Source organism: Pelophylax lessonae, assembly GCF_965119305.1.
Source record: "Pelophylax lessonae genome assembly, chromosome: 2".
Lineage (NCBI taxonomy): Eukaryota > Metazoa > Chordata > Amphibia > Anura > Ranidae > Pelophylax > Pelophylax lessonae.
The window spans coordinates 388,970,102-388,989,750 of record NC_138769.1 but is presented as its reverse complement, the minus strand read 5'-3'; the positions used below and the strand labels follow the sequence as shown (position 1 = coordinate 388,989,750).

Here is a 19,649-nt window from a genome sequence, read left to right as displayed (position 1 = left end):
GCTATGAGAATGTGAGTAATTATGGAGTGCTGTTGTCTAGGCTACTCCTCAAGCTGGGTAACAGAGATTTTTTAAGTTTTGCAGCTGACGGATATAGAAATACAAAGTCAAAGGCAAAACATCTCTCTAATTGGCATTCAGATTCTTTGTTTTAAAGCACTCCAGTGTAGGCTTGGCTTTTATTTAGGGTCATTTGAAAGTGAAAGGGGAATCTCCCCCCATCATAGGTCTCTTGTAAACAAATTCTAACCATTTTCCCAATCCTTGTTGCAGAAAAGCATCGTTACCAAATGATACCACCAGCCATCAAGCTTCATTGTGGAGACTCAAGGCGAGTAGCAAAGGTGGCTTTCTGCCACACACAACCTTTTACCGTGCCCAAAAAATTTAGTTGTCTTTATAATAAGAACACAACATTTTTTCCACCCAACATTTCTTTATGCCTTTCTCTCATGCCTATCAGCAAACACTAAATGAGATTGGTTATAATTTAAAAAAAAAAAAAATCTCCTATGTCGTTCGTTTATAAAGACCCAACTTTGTGAAATTACCACTTTGATCATAGGCTTGTGAGGTGTTCCACTTTAGTAAAGGTACATGATTATAGAAATGCTGTATAAGTTGGCCTTTGGACAGATCTGCCACGGGGGTTGGATTTGGCTTTTTGCATTTATGTAACACAAGCAATGGGGTTAATATGTGGCTATCAGGCATGAAAGTTTGGGGTGGCGGACTAAATTCACTAAACAATATTTGTTCATGAACCCAACTAAATAAATATTAGAGGGATTCCGCGCTATGGATATATAAAGGGATGAAGGGGCAACAGCCTCCCTGAAATATAGCAAAAAAAAAAAATCTGACTAATGAGTGTATAAGGGGTAGGGAATTGGCGCTGCCCAATGGGGATATTGTGATGGTGTCACTATAATAGATACTCAAATCAATAAGGGATATTAAATATGGTACTTCTATACATAAATTTATATATATATATATATATATATATATATATATATATATATAAACACCAAAGTGACAGTAGTGAATTTCTTCTGAATTTCTGTGTCATATTTGGTGATATTCACTACTGTCACTTTGTTTAATATATGCATATGGCAATGTATTAAACAAAGTGACAGTAGTGAATATCACCAAATATGACACAGAAATTCAGAAGAAATTCACTACTGTCACTTTGGTGTTTTTATATATATATATATATATATATATATATACACAAATTTATGTATAGAAGTACCATATTTAATATCCCTTATTGATTTGAGTATCTATTATAGTGACACCATCACAATATCCCCATTGGGCAGCGCCAGTTCCCTACCCCTTATACACTCATTAGTCAGATATATTTTTTTTGCTATATTTCAGGGAGGCTGCTGCCCCTTCATCCCTTTATATATCCATAGCTCGGGATCCCTCTAATATTTATTTAGTTGGGTTCATGAACAAATATTGTTTAGTGAATTTAGTCCGCCACCCCAAACTTTTTAACCTCTTTGCACAATACCACATCACCCTACTGCACCTTATATCACTAAGCACTTTATAAATATATTTATTTGTACTGTGAATGTATTGGTGTATATATATATATATATATATATATATATATACACATATAAATATACACACAAATTTATGTATAGAAGTACCATATTTAATACCCCTTATTGATTTGAGTATCCATTATAATGACGCCATCACAATATCCCCATCGGGCAGCGCCAATTCCCTACCCCTTATACACTCAGAACCCAACTAAACGTCCTTGTACCAAGCAGCTTTGCAGCATTAGATGAAAATGTTTTCTCCTGATGGTCATTGAGGGATTCTAATGATGCCCTTCATAATCAGCCAGTGTAGGCAAGTGGTGTCTCAGCATCTAAGATGATCTTTAGTCAAAAGAACATCACATTCTAACCACAATCACATTTTAATATTTATGTTAGTGTGGATGTTTTCTTTAAAAAAAATAAGACATAATAGGCAGCTAAAATAGTGTTTGCTATAATTTTTAAGGTGATTATTCTAAACTCTCCAAAACAGTTAATTTCCCTTGTTTTTTGAGGATAAGGAACAAATAAAAAAAAATGCATTAATAGAAAAAAGCTTTATTACTACTTGAAGGTGCACAGCAAACAATCCTATAAATAGTCCCCTGAACATTCATAACACATCAGTATTAAAGTTACACACAGACCGACAAAAGATCATGGTACAAAATGCACATTGACAGTGCATTGCGAAAGTATTCGGCCCCCTTGAACTTTGACCTTTTACCACATTTCAGGCTTCAAACAAAGATATAAAACTGTAATTCTTTGTGACGCATTAACAACAAGTGGGACACAATCATGAAGTGGAACGAAATTTATTGGATATTTCAAACTTTTTTAACAAATAAAAAACTGAAAAATTGGGCGTGCAAAATTATTCAGCCCCCTTAATACTTTGTAGCGCCACCTTTTGTTGCGATTACAGCTGTAAGTCGCTTGGGGTATGTCTCTATCAGTTTTGTACATCGAGAGACTGAAATTTTTGCCCATTTGCAGACTCCATCAGGTTTTCTTCCAGAAATGTTTGGCTGTATTTGGCTCCATCCATCTTCCCATCAATTTTAACCATCTTCCCTGTCCCTGCTGAAGAAAAGCAGGCCCAAACCATGATGCTGCCACCACCATGTTTGACAGTGGGGATGGTGTGTTCAGGGTGATGAGCTGTGTTTCTTTTATGCCAAACAAAGTTTTGCATTGTTGCCAAAAAGTTAGATTTTGGTTTCATCTGACCAGAGCACCTTCTTCCACATGTTTGGTGTGTCTCCTAGGTGGCTTGTGGCAAACTTTAAACGACACTTTTTATGGATATCTTTAAGAAATGGCTTTCTTCTTGCCACTCTTCCATAAAGGCCAGATGTGTGCAGTATACGACTGATTGTTGTCCTATGGACAGGGTCTCCCACCTCAGCTGTAGATCTCTGCAGTTCATCCAGTGTGATCATGGGCCTCTTGGCTGCATCTCTGATCAGTCTTCTTGTACGAGCTGAAAGTTTAGAGGGACGGCCAGGTCTTCGTAGATTTGCAGTGGTCTGATACTCCTTCCATTTCAATATTATCGCTTGCACAGTGCTCCTTGGGATGTTTAAAGTTTGGGAAATCATTTTGTATCCAAATCCGGCTTTAAACTTCTCCACATTATCTTGGACCTGCCTGGTGTGTTCCTTGTTTTTCATGATGCTCTCTGCGCTTTAAACAGACCTCTGAGACTATCACAGTGCAGGTGCATTTATACGGAGACTTGATTACACACAGGTGGATTCTATTTACCATCATTAGTCATTTAGGTCAACATTGGATCATTCAGAGATCCTCACTGAACTTCTGGAGAGAGTTTGCTGCACTGAAAGTAAAGGGGCTGAATGATTTTGCACGCCCAATTTTTCAGTTTTTTATTTGTTAAAGTTTGAAATATCCAATAAATTTCGTTCCACTTCATGATTGTGTCCCACTTGTTGATTCTTCACAAAAAATTACAGTTTTATATCTTCATGTTTGAAGCCTGAAATGTGGCAAAAGGTCGCAAAGTTCAAGGGGGGTGAATACTTTCGCAAGGCACTGTACAGTGAGCGAAAAAAGTATTTGATCCCCTGCTGATTTTGTACGTTTGCTCACTAACAAAGAATTGATCAGTCTAAAATTTTAATGGTAAGTTTATTTTAACAGCGAGAGACAGAACTAAAACATCCAGAAAAACGCATTTTAAAAAAAGTTATAAATTGATTGGCATTTTATTGAGTGAAATAAGTATTTGATCCCCTATAAATCAGCAAAATTTCTGGCTCCCAGGTGCCTTCTATACAGGTAACGAGCTGAGATTAGGAGCACTCTCAAAGGGTGTGCTCCTAATCTCAGTTTGTTACCTGTATAAAAGACACTGGTCCACAGAAGCAATCAATCAGATTCCAATCTTTCCACCATGTCCAAGACAAAGGATGTCAGGGACAGGTTGTAGACCTACACAAAGCTGGAATGGGCTACAAGACCATTGCCAAGCAGCTTGGTGAGAGGGTGACAACAGCTGGTGCGATTATTCACAAATAGAAGTAACACAAAATAACGATCAATCTCCCTCAGTCTGGGACTCCGTGCAAGATCTCACCTTGTAGAGTTTTAATGATCACGAGAATGGTGAGTAAACAGCCCAGAACTAGAATCTTGTCAATTATCTAAAGGCAGCTGGGACCATAGTCACAGAAAACAATTGGTAACACACTACGCCATGAAGGACTGAAATCCTGAAGCACCTGCAAGGTCCCCTGCTCAAGAAAGCACATGTACAGGCCTGTCTGAAGTTTGCTAATTAACATCTGAATGATTCACAGGAGAACCGAGTGAAAGTGTTGTTGGCAGAGAAGACCAAATTCAAGCTCTTTGGCATCAACTCAACTCGCTGTGTTCGGAGAAGGAATGCTGCCTATGACCCAAAGAACACCATCCCCACTGTTAAACATGGAGTAGGACATGTTTCAACATTATGCTTTATGTAATATAACATCATGGGGTGTCTTTCTGCTAAGGAGACAATGCAACTTGACCGCATCAAAAGGGATGATGGAGGGGGCCATATACCATCAAATCTTGGGTGAAAACCTCCTTCGCTCAGCCATGGCATTGAAAATGGGTCATGGATGGGTATTCCAGCATGCCAATGACCCAAAAGACATGGCCAAGGCAAAAAAGGAGTGGTTTAGGAAGAAGCACATTAGGGTCCTGGAGTGGCCTAGCCAGTCTCCAGACCAAAATCCCATAGAAAATATGTGGAGGGAGCTGAAGGTTCAAGTTACCAAACTACAGCCTTGAAACCTTAGAGACTTGGAGAGGATCTGCAAAGAGGAGTGGGACAAAATCTCTCCTGAGATGTGTGCAAACCTGGTGGCCAACTACAAGAAACGTCTGACCTCTGTGATTGCCAACAAAAGTTTTGCCACCAAGTACTAAGTCATGTTTTGCGAAGGGGTCAAATCTTTCACTCATTAAAATGGAAATCAATTTATAACTTTTTTTAAATGTGTTTTTCTGGATTTTTTTTTGTTGTTATTCGGTTTCTCACTGTTAATTTAACCCTACCATTAAATATTTCTTTGCCAGTGGGCGAACTAATGCAGAGGAAAACTTACAAATCTTGCCAAAAGTGTTCCCCTGGAGAAGAAAAAACAGGGATTGGCCAGTTGAAATACAAAAATGGTAACCAAGGAAGGAACATAAAGCAAAATTATGTGAACTGTGTTAAATTACCTTCTGTAGGGACTTGACTTTCTCCTTTCACACGGTGACCACTATCTCCTCCACAGTCCACTGCTCGCCTCAGAGACAGACTCCCTGCTCTTTCACTGGATCTAGAATGCTTGGGGGAATTACATTTCTTACTGGTACCTACAAAAAAAAAAAAAAAATCACAGTGTTAAAAACTCAGATATTTGGTAATGTTTGTCCTCTAAGGTTTCTCCTAAGGTCTATTTAGCATGTTGTCCTATTGACAGAGAATCCATATAAACCTGTTTCCAAATAATACATAACTGCAGCCGTTGACTTAGAACATTTTTTTTCAATGTTCCTGTCTAACTCAGCAATGGTAACAGATAGCAATACGACACGTTTGCTCCAGCTATCCTTTAACTTAGCCATACAAAAGGATTTCTTTTTTGTTGCCAACTGCTGCTTATCTTTGGGGGGGGAGCCTGAAAATAAAAGAAATTAAAAGTTTTAGTCAGAATCCCCTAATTAGTAACACCTGTTTATACTGAAAGAGAAGGCACCAACATGTGCCTAAAAAGAGACTATACACCCATGACACCGGTTTGCTCTAGCTATCCTTTAACTTAGCCATACAAGAGGGACATTTCTTTTTTGTTGCTAACTGCTGCTTATCCTTGAGTGGAGCTTGAAAATAAAAGAAAGAAAAATTTCAATAGAAACCTCCTAATTAGTAACACCCATGTGTACAAGAAGAGAAGGAGCCAATCTGTGCCTAGGAGGAGAGTAGAGGAAATACTAGAGTTCAACAAAATACAGGAGGGGGGGGGGGGGAGAGAAACACCTACCCCCCACTTAGACCGGTAAGCAATTTGTGCCCAGGCAAATTTGCTTACCTGTGCTAAGTTGGTGCCACTCGTGACTGCCTCCACCACATCAGTGTCCTCTGGATTCATGCAGCAGTGGGCTTAGCAAAGAAGGCAAAGAAAGGGGTGACTGCTGCTGCTTGCCAAGGAGCTGCACTGGTGCAAGAGTGAATGCCTTTCAAAGATTCACTTTTTCCTGGTGTACTCCTGCCATGCTGGACCCAGAATTGAAAGAGGACAGCCAGAAGGCCTGTTGTGCTCCACAGACTGGAACTGCTCAGTCCAATGATAACTGTCCCCTTCCCTATCAGAAGTGATGCTTTGTGGCACCAGTAAGAGGAAAGAGGCCATCGGGGAGCCAGGACTAATAATCATCCTGAGTCCCCATGGACCTTGAAACCCATGCGGCTGGACTGAGGCTCCAGAAAAAAAAAAAAAAGAAAAGAGAAGTAATAGCTGCTAGAAAAGCACAACACCTTCCCTCCACTCCTACATCAAGAGAGTTCCGAAAAGACATTTCCCTCCAGTGAAGGTAGCCTAATTACTAGTAGACCAGGCCAGGGACCCCTCCCCCCTTTAAAAGTCCATCCTGTTGTGTTTCCTGCTGCAGGTGGAGTCATGCTCTCTCCCTGTGCTTTGCTGGACAGACGACTAGAGAATTTATATCAAAGTTACATTGACATGAATGTTAAAGCTTAAACAAGATTATATTGATTGGGTTAACATCTAAAGGCTAAGTTCACCTTTACATTAAAATGAATAACTGCACACCTTTGCATTTATTATATTTTAAAACAGGAGCTCCTACACACAATGCCTACAGCTCTGTTGCTTGTATCTCTGTATGGGCTGTTAACGCAGAGCTGCAGGCAGCGTGAATGAACTATGTGCATGATCGCAGTGGATGACGGTACTTGTAGTTGGCTCTTTTACAGGTGAATGAATGATGCGGCTGTGTGGGCAGAGCAGTGGTGATACACAAGAGATGCATTGGACTAGCCCCATCATGCTGTAGAGGTTTGAATGGAGGAGCGCTGTACATAGCAGTATTCCTATACGCCACGATTACAAGCATGTGTTTGTGAGTATGTTTTAATGCTGTGGGTTCATAAAGTATTATTTCTCACAGATTCCACTCAGATTTGGTCCATTTTATTTTTTTTAAAATAAGGTGATATTTGTCCAAATCTGCTGTTGGAGAAGGGGTGCTGTTGGATGCCACTTGCGCAAGTATTACATGGGATCCTTTTAGTTTGTGAGCGCAGCTTATGGTAAACCATAATCTTGCACATTTTTTGTGAAGATGGAGGTGCACTTCGGGAATCGCGTGTTTGCGGATAAAGAGGAGTTTGCTGTAACACACATAGTGGACTTATTAATACAAAAGGGTGAAGCATCATTTGGTGAACATTCCTGAGTAAAGCTTTTGTACATTTATTTTGTGGCTAGACACCGTCTTGAAATCCATATGCAGTCAACACCATAAACAAACATGCATTTAATAATAATGCTATCAAATCGCAAATTCTAAATAAAAGAAGAAAGCCCAACTATTATTTTGCATTTACACGTGCAGCAGCCTCTGAAACCCTCATGTCATGGTTTCCCAATTGTACCAAAGTTTGCCCATCCCTTTCTGCATCCTGCACAATTCTACTGCCCAGTGAGACAACCCATCGTAGTGATGGATAAATAAGAATTTGAAAGACATAGGGCCAAATGGGCAAGCTCTAACACTGCCTGAAATGGTCAGATCTTTGCCTGCCATAAGTCCTGCTGTTAGATTGTGACAGAAGGTTTTGAAGGCCTCCATGTGCCTGCAGCTGTTTTTTTGGGATTTGATGACAGAATCTCTAAATCTTTTTTCTATACTTCATAACATCTATACCCTCATTTAAACACCAAGTCAGGCAAATGTTACCTTGGAAACACATAAAAATATTCTTCCACAAAGGAGGAAGGAAATGAATGCTTCGCCAACTGGATTTTTACACAGCTTAGTTGGCTTAGAACATCTACCCATGAAAAATGCACTAGACCGTCCTATTCACAGGTAGATGTTCTGAAAGTTTTTATTCCCCTGGGAGTACAGGTCTGCTTTTCTGTACTTCAGTTTCCAGTAAAGGCACTTCAGTATTGCTTAAAGCAAACAGAGATTAACTTAATGTAAATAATGTTAGCACTATGTGTTGAAAAGAATTTGTTTTTACCTGTAAATTCATTTTCTTTAAATACAGTACAGAACTTGCATTAAAAGACCATAGGTTATATGCAGCTACCTCCAGGTGATTGGATACGGGCAATAGAACTTGCTGGGGCAGCACACAGCATGAACCATATAACCACTCCGCGAAAATACATTTTTTTTTTAGCTAGCAACAAAGAATGATCAAGACACAGAGGGGAGGGGCTTGTGTCCTGAACTGTATAGAATAGAACTTGAGACCAGGACCGGTGCAAGTATTTTGGTCTACACAGGCGAAGGTGCATTTTGATGAATTGCTCTCACTACTGCGTTTTTGTATGTAGGCGTGTGTGTGCGTCTCTTGATATGCTTAAAACTTTGTTTAAATTTAATTTATAACTTTTATTACTATCATATTGGGGCACCAATAGCCCCCTATGTGATAGCATGTTCCATCAGCTGCTTCCTCCAGCACTGATCCTGGAGAATGACAGTTCCTGTCCAGCAAGTGATGTCATACACGTCACTTCCTGGTCTGTGTACAGATGGGTGGCTGAGGGGACGGAGGTCTGTTGAGCTTCTGCCACCTTTCTCAGCGACACCCGCCATGAAAGCACCAGGCCCTCAGGTGAGACAGTGAAGCCTGGTAAACAAAGAGGGGGGCAGCACATCGCAGCGGTGGTTGTATCACTTCCACATAAAAGCCGTCTTTACTAAAATACACACACTCCTAGCCAGTATATCGGCAGGGAGTGTGTTTAAAAAAAAAAAAAAAGTCTGCAGCACTCTTAAAAAATCAGCAAGAGGCTGGGGATTTGGATTTTACTGTCCCCCCCACCCCCAATCCTGGCAGCCCTAAGCCACCTTATGCTGGTGCTAGCCCCGCATAAGACCATAGGACCTACCCAAGCAATAAAGGGCAGGCAACAACATAGCAAACAGAACTGCCAACAGACCCACAAGAACAAACACACACTGATAACAGCTTGAAGCACCTTGTAGCCAAAGCTCACATCAGGCGAGGCCTGAACATGCACCTTGTACAACTTCGTGAACAGGTGACCCCATTGCAATTCTGGGAGAAAGATGCTTAATGCTGAAAGCCCAGGAGACACCATCAGCCCTGGTGGAATGGGTTCTGATATGCCCTTTCCTTAAGGGCAAATGCCCTGGAAATCAGTTGCTTAACCAACCTAGCAATAGCAGAGGGGGGAAGCAGGATGCCCTCTAAAAGAGCCCACAGGTAGGAAAAAGTGCAACTAGTCTTCCAGGACAGCCTCCTGAGATGATAAAGAACTTATCAACTTAAGGAAGGACCACAGCCTGGGGGTGATGAGAGGAGATCCATGCCATAGTGTCTAAAGAAGGTAGAAAAACTAGACCAAAGTGGATGCTTTACAGATCTGTTGCGGGGAAGCACCAGCCCTCTCAGCCTAAGATGTGGACAAGGCTCTAATCTAGTAGAAATGTACGTTGACAAAAAGGTGGGGAAGAATTCGCAGATAGCCTGTTTAATCCACCTACCTATGGTAGATTTACACTGAACAAAATTATAAACGCAACACTTGTTTTTGCCCAAATTTTTCATGAGCTGAACTCAAAGATCTAAGACTTTTTCTATGTACACAAAAGGCCTATTTCTCAAATTTTGTTCACAAATCTGTCTAAACTGTGTTAGTGAGCACTTCTCCTTTGCCGAAATAATCCATACACCTCACAGGTGTGGCATATCAAGATGCTGATTAGACAGCATGATCATTGCACAGGTGTGCCTTAGGCTGGCCACAATAAAAGGCCACTCTAAAATGTGCAGTTTTATCACACAGCACAATGCCACAGATGTCGCAAGTTTTGAGGGAGTTTGCAATTGGCATGCTGACTGAAAGAATGTCCACCAGAGCGGTTGCCCGTGAACTGAATCATTTCTCTACCAAAAGTCATCTCTAAAAGGCGTGTCACGAGAATTTGGCAGTACATCCAACCAGCCTCACAACCGCAGAATATGTATAACCACACCAGCCCAGGACCTCCACATCTAGTATCTTCACCTCCAAAATCGTCTGAGACCAGCCACTCGGACAGCTGCAACAATCGGTTTGCATAACCAAAGAATTTCTGCACAAACTGTCAGAAACCGTCTCAGGAAGTTCATCTGCATGCGCATCATCCTCATCGGGGTCACGATCTGACTGCCGTTCGTCAGCGTAACCGACTTGAGTGGGTAAATGCTCACATTCGATGGTTCTGCCACTTGAGAGATGCTCTCTTTACCAATGATTCCCGGTTTTCACTGTACAGGGCAGATGGCAGACAGGGTGTATGGCGTCATGTGGGTGAACAGTTTGCTGAGGTCAAAGTTGTGGATCGAGTGGCCTATGCTGCCGGTGGGGTTATGGTATGGACGTGCGTATGTTATGGACAATGAACAAAAGTGCATTTTATTGATGGCATTTTGAATGCACAGAGATACCATGACGAGATCCTGAGGCCCATTGTTGTGCCACTCATCCACGACCATCACCTCATGTTGCAGCATGATAATTAATGGCCCCATGATGCAAGGATCTATACACAATTCCTGGAAACTGAAAACATCCCAGTTCTTGCATGGCCAGCATACTCACCGGACAGGTCAGCCATTGAGCACTGAGCGTGTTTCAGGTTCTGCCAATATCCAGCAACTTCACAAAGACATTGAAGAGGAGTGGACCAACATTCCACAGGGCCAGGCCACAATCAACAACCTGATCTGCGGTAAATGATGTATACACCAGATACTGAGTGGTTTTCGGACCCGGACCCCCCAATACAGTAAAACTGCACATTTTCGAGTGGCCTTTTATTGTGGTCAGCCTAAGGCACACCTGGGCAATAATCATGCTGTGTAATCAGCATCTTGATATGCCACACCTGTGAGGTGGATGGATTATCTTGGCAAAGGAGAAGTGCTCACTAACACAGATTGACAGATTTGTGAACAGCATTTCATAGAAATAGAAGTATTTCTGGGCTGATGAAAAGGCAGTTGTGTATACAGCAGTGTTATGGAGATAGATATGGGTCACTGAACTGTCTCTACTATTGTTGCAACTCTGCATGATTGGCTTTTTTGCTACTCAATACTTTTTTGCATTTGTCTAGAACAGTGTTTCTCAACCTCTTTTCAGTCAAGTCAGCCTGTATAATTACGGACAATTTTGAGGCACCCTCCAAAAATAGGGACAGTCTTGAGGTGCTTCATTCTAAAATGTAAAAACTATTATTATAGTTTTACATAATGCAGTGACATCAATACATGTGGGACATCCAAAGTTAAAGGTGATTTATTCTTCCAAAGCAAATGCACTTTTGCAAGCTAGTACTGACTAGTATTCCAGTGTTTATCTTCTCCGTCACTTAGTTAATGAGACCCCAATGCTGATTGAGAAAGGCAAGGGAGGGTCAAACAAGGATGATATACATGCAACGGACATCCTCCTTATCAACTGATGTCATAGGTCGATAGGAGGTTGGCAGCTAGAAGATTGTAACGGTGTACAATGAAAACCTTGTGTAACTAAAAGGCAGGTTTCATCCACCCACCTTGTATACAGTTTTGGGGCAATTTTTAGGCATTTTGCCTAGGCACCCCTGAAGAAATCTCAAGACACCCTGGTTGAAAAAGGCTGATCTAGAACACCTGTTCACTGGGAATTAGTACATCTATTGGGTACCTTTATAATCTGTACTATCTAAGCTGTGGCTTTGTATCAATGACCCAAGTGGATATCCTTGTATATACTGATGAGAGTGCCAAATGTTACACAGTTGGGCCAGTAGGATGTTTAACTGGAACACTGGTGGGAACATGTGGTTTTATTCTAATAGTCTCATTTCTATCTTAGGTAATATGTGGAAATTGTACCATGAGTTTGGTGCATCTATATACCAGTACCTTAGTAAGTACTTTTCTAGTTTAGGTATATACTACCTAGCCCCTTCCCTATAAACTTTTTTGTGGTTCTATTCTACATTATAGATCCCTAAACTTTCCTGCTGTCCCTGGTGGGGCTTCACCTAGTGACTATTTAGCATCTGGTGCCTCTGTGCCCTCCCCCAGGCGTGGTTGATGGGCGCAACCTGATTTAACACAGTAATGTGAGCATTTTAGCATATTGATAAATACCTCAGTTCTATATAAAATATACTTTGTTACTGACCTTATTTTTGTATATTTTTCTACATATAGTGCTGCCCTAATACTAGTAGTATTTTTGGTCCTGAGGAAGCCTTGAATCGGCTAAACGTTTACCTGACTAATGGAAAAATACAGCAGTTCACGTGTATAACTGTATTCTGATATATACCAGAGTGGGGCATTATAATCAATATGTATCTATAATTGTATCATGTGGAGGCAGCTATGCCTATATTTTAAACATGAATTTTATAACTTTTGGAATAAACTTACATTTTATAGAATGTGTGTGTGTGGTCTCCCAATTTGATCCTATAAAGTCCAACTCATATAGGCAAGGTCTGAGTAACGTCAGCCTGCAGTAGTTTTTTTTCTTTAGATATATATGTGTCATAGTGAAGTCAGTCCGGTTTTTTTTCTATATAGTATTTTTCTCTAAATAAAAAAAAAAAAAAAAAAAAAAGTTTATTTTTTGGCCATATTGGGGCACACTTTTGCTTATTTTGATGCTTATTCTTTCTGCAGGAGAAAAATAGCTGGAATACATAAAACACAGATTGTCTGCCAGGTAGTGATAAATGGTCATGCTGTCTACAAGGGGAAATTAATTACTGAATTTAATCGAATATATATACTCTGTTGTAACAGGATACAATTTAGAAAGTCACTGCAAAATCTCAGTGTCTGTGTCAACCTCCTAATCCAACTGTTAGCGGTGTTTGTAAAGTGTCTTATTGTAAAGAAACTCTCTCATTCAAATGTGATATATGAGGGAAATAGGTCTGGTTTTGTATTTTCATGGCAATAAAAGTGTTTGTGTCAAGAAGGGGAAAGGATATGAGACATCTGCTTCTACCAAAAAAAAAAAAATTAAATTTGCAAACAAGGGTCTCCTTCAGTCTCAGTCATAGATAAATTTGGCTTTACATGTGTAGGCGCATTTGATATTCTGCTTTAATTATTATGTAGTAACAACTGTTATGTAGTTAATTGTTGGTTATAGATGGGCTCGCATTGCATGCATTTATTTAAAATGACTTGAGTGCATATATTTGTTTGCGGCTGAGGAAGTCTCCGCCCATAGGAGACGATACGCGTGCGAGGGGAGGAGGAGCGTCTGACGTCACCCGCTGTCACTTTGGAACACGGCGTTATCCGACCAGGACGCCGCTGCATGTACCGCTGCTCTTACTCATATGAATGCTGGTCCTGCTACATAGTAAGAGGCCAATTTTTACCTTATGTTTTAATAAAAGTTTATCACCAGTATTACGCTATGGTTTGCCCCCTTTGTTTTTTCCATGACATGTTATTTGGAAGGATCATTGGAAGTCCGGTTCAGTCTTCTTAAAGGAGCAGTGCCATTTTCCCTGGTATAAGTGAGGAGTGTTGGGCTTGTTTTTCTCTTCGCCCTTAGGAGAATTGGAAGTCTGGTTGAGTCTCCTTAAAGGAACGGTGTCATTTGTCTCTGCTTTAATGAGGAGTGTTGGGCTTGTTTATCTCAGCCCTAAGGTGAGAGGCCATTGTATGTGGTGGTGGGCAATTGTTCACTGAAGAGCACCATATAACTCAAGAATAGCATTCCTTTCATTCCTCACTCACAGGCTAATGCATGGACTTTTATATTTTCCTTTATTTTTTTCCTGTTTATTATGTTTGTTTTAGTCACATATGTTATTTATTGTGACCCATGAGTGCTGCAATTTTTATTCTGTAAAATGTGGTAATAACTAAGGCCAGATATGGCTTAAAGGGTCAACCAGATTTTCAATTCTTTACACTCTATGTTCCTGGATACTTAATAAGGTTTTTTTTTGTATTTTTTTTTACCGACTTCTAAAATCCTTTTCTTGGAGTACAGTTCAGGACCCAGGCTTCCATTGAGGAAGACCATGGGTTACATGTTGCCACCTTCAGGTGTGGTCACACACAAACAAAGCTGTTAAGAATATATAACCCCTCCCAATCCCAATTTTTTTTTTTTTTTTTTTTAAATTTTAGCAAGCAATAGGATACACCGGGACAGAGGAGAGGGTGGCCTGTATCATATGCTGTACTCGAAGAAAAGGATTTTACAGGCAGGTCAAAAATACTTATTTCTTAATCACACAGTACAAGACACAGGTTTGCATTGATGAAGAACATGGTATATTTCTTAATCACACAGTACAAGACACAGGTTTGCATTGATGAAGAACATGGTGGTATTACCAAGGAATATAACAGAGGGATAGGCAATGCTGCAAACAAGGAAATAGGATTCTCAAACTCAAATAGTTGCTTTAAGCACCTTACAGCCCTGAACATCCACTTTTAAAACTCAAATGTGAACAGAAGGACAAGACCGAATCCTTGCAAATCTGAGAAACTGATGCATGGAGCTAAAAATCCCAGGAAGTAAGAGTCACTGGAGCCTTAACAGGAAATGGAGAATTCCTATCCTTAAGGCATAAGCCTTAGTGATAATCTGCTAACCTAGAAATGTGAAAGGAGATGTTGGATACCCACTGTGGTAGCCTACAGGCAGGACAAAATGAGAATCAGAGTTTCAGGTAGAAGCAGTGGCTGAAAGAGAAACTCACACTGCATATGCCACATCTAAAACCGTGTAGAGAAATCTCTTTGGAGCTGAACAAAGACCCTAATATGCTAAATAAAGGGGAAGGGAGAAAACACTCTGGGGAATAGGGAGCCTCCAGGCCTCAATACCACATTGCCCGTATGAAGAGCGAAGCAGTCACGAGTTCCCAGACCCATCTTGTTGATGTGAGGCTGGTGAATGAATGAATTGATTGGATGGACAGCTATGCATGTCACCCCTTCAACAAAGGCATTTAACAGCAAATGAGCAGCCAGTGGTCTCCTAAAGAGGAGCAAAGGATGAAACTTGACCATTCAGGGTTCTAAGGCCAAGTCCTGATCCAGTTCCGACAGGATAAAAAACAGGACGCGTTACGCATTGTATAGTCTAGGGTGAAGGAGTAGTCCAAGTGCAACAAAAGAGCTTTTAAGAATTACATTTCCTAGCTTTAGCTTATTTAGAAATAATTAAGTTGCAGAGACTCCGATCTCTGAGGGCTTCAACAACCAAACAAAGCCAATGTCCGTGAAGCAAGATGGCAGACTGTCCCTTAAGAATGCAGGTTGGGTTGGTCAGGAAGTGCCTAGGTAGTGTTCCAGGAGTAGAAAAATGTCTGACTACCAAGTGCTTCTGTGGCAGTTTGGTGCCGCCAAAATAATCATCTTAAGCCATTGGAGCAGTTGAGGATGAATCTGGAGCGGAGGGAAGGTGTATATTTGCTGGAACTAATGCCACAGGGTCACTAGAGTATCCACTATAAAGGCCCTTGGATTCACAATATTGGTCATGAACCTATCCACCTTAATGTTGAAGCAGGATGTCAAAACATCCATGTCAATCACTCCTCCAACAGTGACAGAACGCTTTGGGGTGAAAACAACATTCCACCATATTCAGGTGCGGACAGAGGAGGACATCCACCTGTCAAACATCTACTTCAGAAATGTAGAATAAACACAAGGCTGAAATGTGCCAATTGGTCCAAGACAAAATTAGGCCCACTTCTCAAAAGGCCACGTTGCTCCTGGTACAGCCCTGATGTTTAATGTAAGCCTTAGCTGTGGTGTTGTCCAAATGAGTCCTCCTTAACCATCCCTGAAGCGGTTTAGTGCATTCCATCAAGGATAGATGAATAGCCCTTAGCTCCAAAATATTTGGACACCCTTGGACCTTTTTGGTCTCCAGGACTCCTCTTTTTAGCCCAAAAGGCCAGCATACATCTTAAGAACTGTCCAGGATAGTGGGAAAAATTGAATTTTTGACATACCATAAAATCCATTTCTCTGATGGTCATTAATAGACAGCTCCTGATCTTAACCATTGGGTTATATTGCCCCCTACAGGAGTAGGACACTAGGCAGAAAAAAAGTCTGGCTACGCCTATATCCCAGGGGTATACTCCCTCCCTCTGCTATAGGTACTTAGTTTTGTTACAGTGTAAGAAGAATTACAACTCTACAGAGGGGTGAGTGCTGTATCCGTAAACGAACATCAGAGAAATGGATTTTACGTTAAAGCGGAGTTCCGGGCACAGATGTCATTTTTTAATAAACATACCCCCGGGACAGTCAGGGCTAGCACATTCCACAATGGCTAGCCTCTGATCTGTCCCGGTTCGCACTTACCTTTTAGAAGAAATACTTACTTAGAAAATTTCTTCCACAGCGTTTCCATCTCTCTTGTGGGCAGCTGAAGCCGGCGCGGTCCTCTTCTGTGTCTTCTTCCGCGTCTTCTTGTCCCAGAATGCGCCGCAGCGGCCCCTCTCGTCACTTCTGGCGCGGCGCCGCATTCCTCCACAGCTTCTGGGCATGCCCAGAAGCTGTTTAGCAGGGGAATGCGGCGTCGCCCAGAAATGACGAACGGGGCCGGTGCGGCGCATTGATTCCTGGGAGCTGTGACGTTCAGCTCCCAGGAATCATAGCGAGGCAGGAAGTGACGGGGTGAGCCGCGGCTCCGAGGGAGGAAGTACTCTGAGGTGAGTATCTTCGATCTTCAATTGCAAGGTAAGTAAACAAAAAAAAAAAAATAACTATCCCAATTCCTTTTCAGGTGAGGCATACCTAGCGGAGGGGCACAAAAAAAAAATATTGTTTTTGTGCCCGGAACTCCGCTTTAAGTCAAAAATCTTATTTTCTCTTTCGTTCATTGATGGACACAGTCCCTGATCTTCTTAACCACTGGGACGTCCCAAAGCAGTGTTAAAACATGAGGGGTGGGAACAGCGAAAAATAAATTCCCAAGGCTAACTATAGCCAACCAGGTGAACAGGAGCTCAACCAAAACAGTTGGAGCTCACCGGAAAAAAACAATACACCATCAAAGAGGACCAAGTTCTCTAAACAGCAGCCTGCAAAACCTTGCAGCCAAAGAAAGCATCCGCAGATGCCAACACATTCACTTTATTGAACTTTATGAAAGTGTGCACCGACGATCAGGTGGCCCCCTTGCAAACCTGCATCACTGACGCCTGATGACGGAAGGCCCAGGAGGCACTAAACACCTGAGTAGAGTGCGCCTTAACAAGGAAAGTAGGAACTTGACCCCTGATGGAATAGGCCTGAATCACCGTCTGTCTGATCCACCTGGAAAAGGTACCAGGAGGAAGTAGACAACCCTTTCCGAGGCCTATCCGTGAGCACAAAATAAGGAGTCCGACTTCCTAAAAGATTTCGTAGCTGCCAGGTACACCCTATTGCCTGGACCACATCCAAGGCAATTTCCTTCGGATGTTTAGGCCTGGGAAACAGGGAAGGCAACACAATGCCTTCATTCAAATGAAAATCAGAGACAACCTTTGGAAGAATGATGGACATGGACGAAGAACCAACTTATCTCTGTGAACCATCAAGTAAGGTGAACAACAGGAGAACGCCGCCAATTCAGACACCCTGCGTGCAGAGGTGATAGCCACCAAAAAGGCCACCTTCTGGGACAGCGTAAACCGGGAAATCTCCTGAAGATTCTCAAAAGGAGGCTTTTGGAGGACGGAGAGCAACAAATTGAAGTTCCAAGGTGGCAACAGAGACCGCACTGGAGGGGCCAAGTGCCTAACTCCGTGAAGAAAAGTATGCACCAGTGAGTATGTGGCCAAGGGCCGTTGAAAGTAGACCGCTAAGGCCGACACCTGACCCTTGATAGTACTCAAGGCCAGTTTCTGTTCAACCCCCTGTTGAAAGGGAGGTCAAGATTCAAGCCACCGAGAAAGAGCGAGGATGAACCCCAAGAGACTCACACCACGCAATGTACGACTTCCACGTACAATGGTAGATGTTCCTAAAAGTAGATTTCCTAGCTATTTACAGCGTTGGAATCACAGACGCAGACAAACTTCTATCAGCACCTAGTGTTCAACAGCCAAGCCGTCAAAGCAAGCGACTGTAAAGCAGCATGGAAGATTGGTCCTTGGAACAGCAGATCCTCCCCGAGAGGAAACTCCCTAGGAACGTCGTCGACCAGCCACACCAGATCGGTATACCAAGCCTAGTGAGGCCAGTCCGAAACCACTAATCTGACCAGAATCCCTTCTGGCTCAATCCTGCGTAGAAGTCTTGGCAGTTTGATTGCTCAGAGTTCCAATACCTTGATCAGTAAGTCTGGACTCCAGAGACCCTGAGCAGAATTTTTGCCGAGGACGCCTTCCCAGCCAGACAGGCTAGCATCCGTGGTGATCACTGTCCAATACAAGGTAAGGAAGGATTTGCCCAGCCGAAACCCCGGGTAAAAAAGCCACCGTATCAGGGACTCCTTTGTTCCCTGGCTCAGCCGGATCTGATTGTCCAGAAGTCTTGTCCCATTTTGCCAGAATCTCCCTTTGCAGGGACCTCATATGGAACTGTGCAAACGGAACCGCCTTTATGGTAGACACCATCAGGCCCAGCAACCGCATGCAAGTCCGGAGAGACGACCATTTGCTGGACAGCAGGAGATGAATTGCAGTCAGCAAATTCTTGAGTTTGTCCAGAGTCAGACCCAGATAGACTAGCTATGTGGACGGAACCAGAGAAGACTTCTGAAAATTCAGAATCCAGCCGAGCTCCCTCAAAGTTCGTATGATGATTTCCAGGTTTTCCACCAGAGCAGTAGGAGACTCCGCTCGCAGAAGGTCGTCATCCAAGTAGCCCAGTAGTGGGATCCCCTATTGCCATAACAATGCTAGCACCTGGGCTAACACTTTTGTGAAGACCCAAGGAGCAGAGGCGAAACCAAAGGGTAACGCCACAAAGTGATAATGCTCCTCTCCCATGGCAAAGCGGAGGAAACGCTGGTGACCGGCACATATTGAGATGTGAAGGTAAGCATCCTTGATGTCGATAGAAGAAAGAAAATCCCCCTGATGCAGGGATGTCACCACCGTGCGAATGGACTCCATCTTGAACATCTGCACCCACACAAAGCAGTTTAGCGCCTTGAGAACCATTATTGGACTTGCCTTCCATCCTGGGAACTGTAAACCTGTTTGAATAAAAACCCTGAAAGCGTTTCGAAGTCGGAACCAGGACAATCCTCCTTGAATTAACAGGTCTTGTACCACCCTAAACAGACCCTGAAAGTGGATTGGCGACAGGCG

General features: G+C 42.2%; 1 protein-coding gene across 2 annotated transcripts in view; it reads right to left on the bottom strand.

Annotated features, from left to right (window-relative positions):
* The window catches only part of TRIM37 (tripartite motif containing 37), a 442,208-nt gene that overhangs the window by 106,099 nt on the left and 316,460 nt on the right, over positions 1 to 19,649 (bottom strand). For both annotated transcript variants that reach the window (XM_082244828.1, XM_082244829.1), the window contains exon 20: positions 5,316 to 5,453. In XM_082244828.1, coding sequence (XP_082100954.1) covers positions 5,316 to 5,453 — 138 coding nt within the window. The remainder of the gene's footprint in view (positions 1 to 5,315; positions 5,454 to 19,649) is intronic.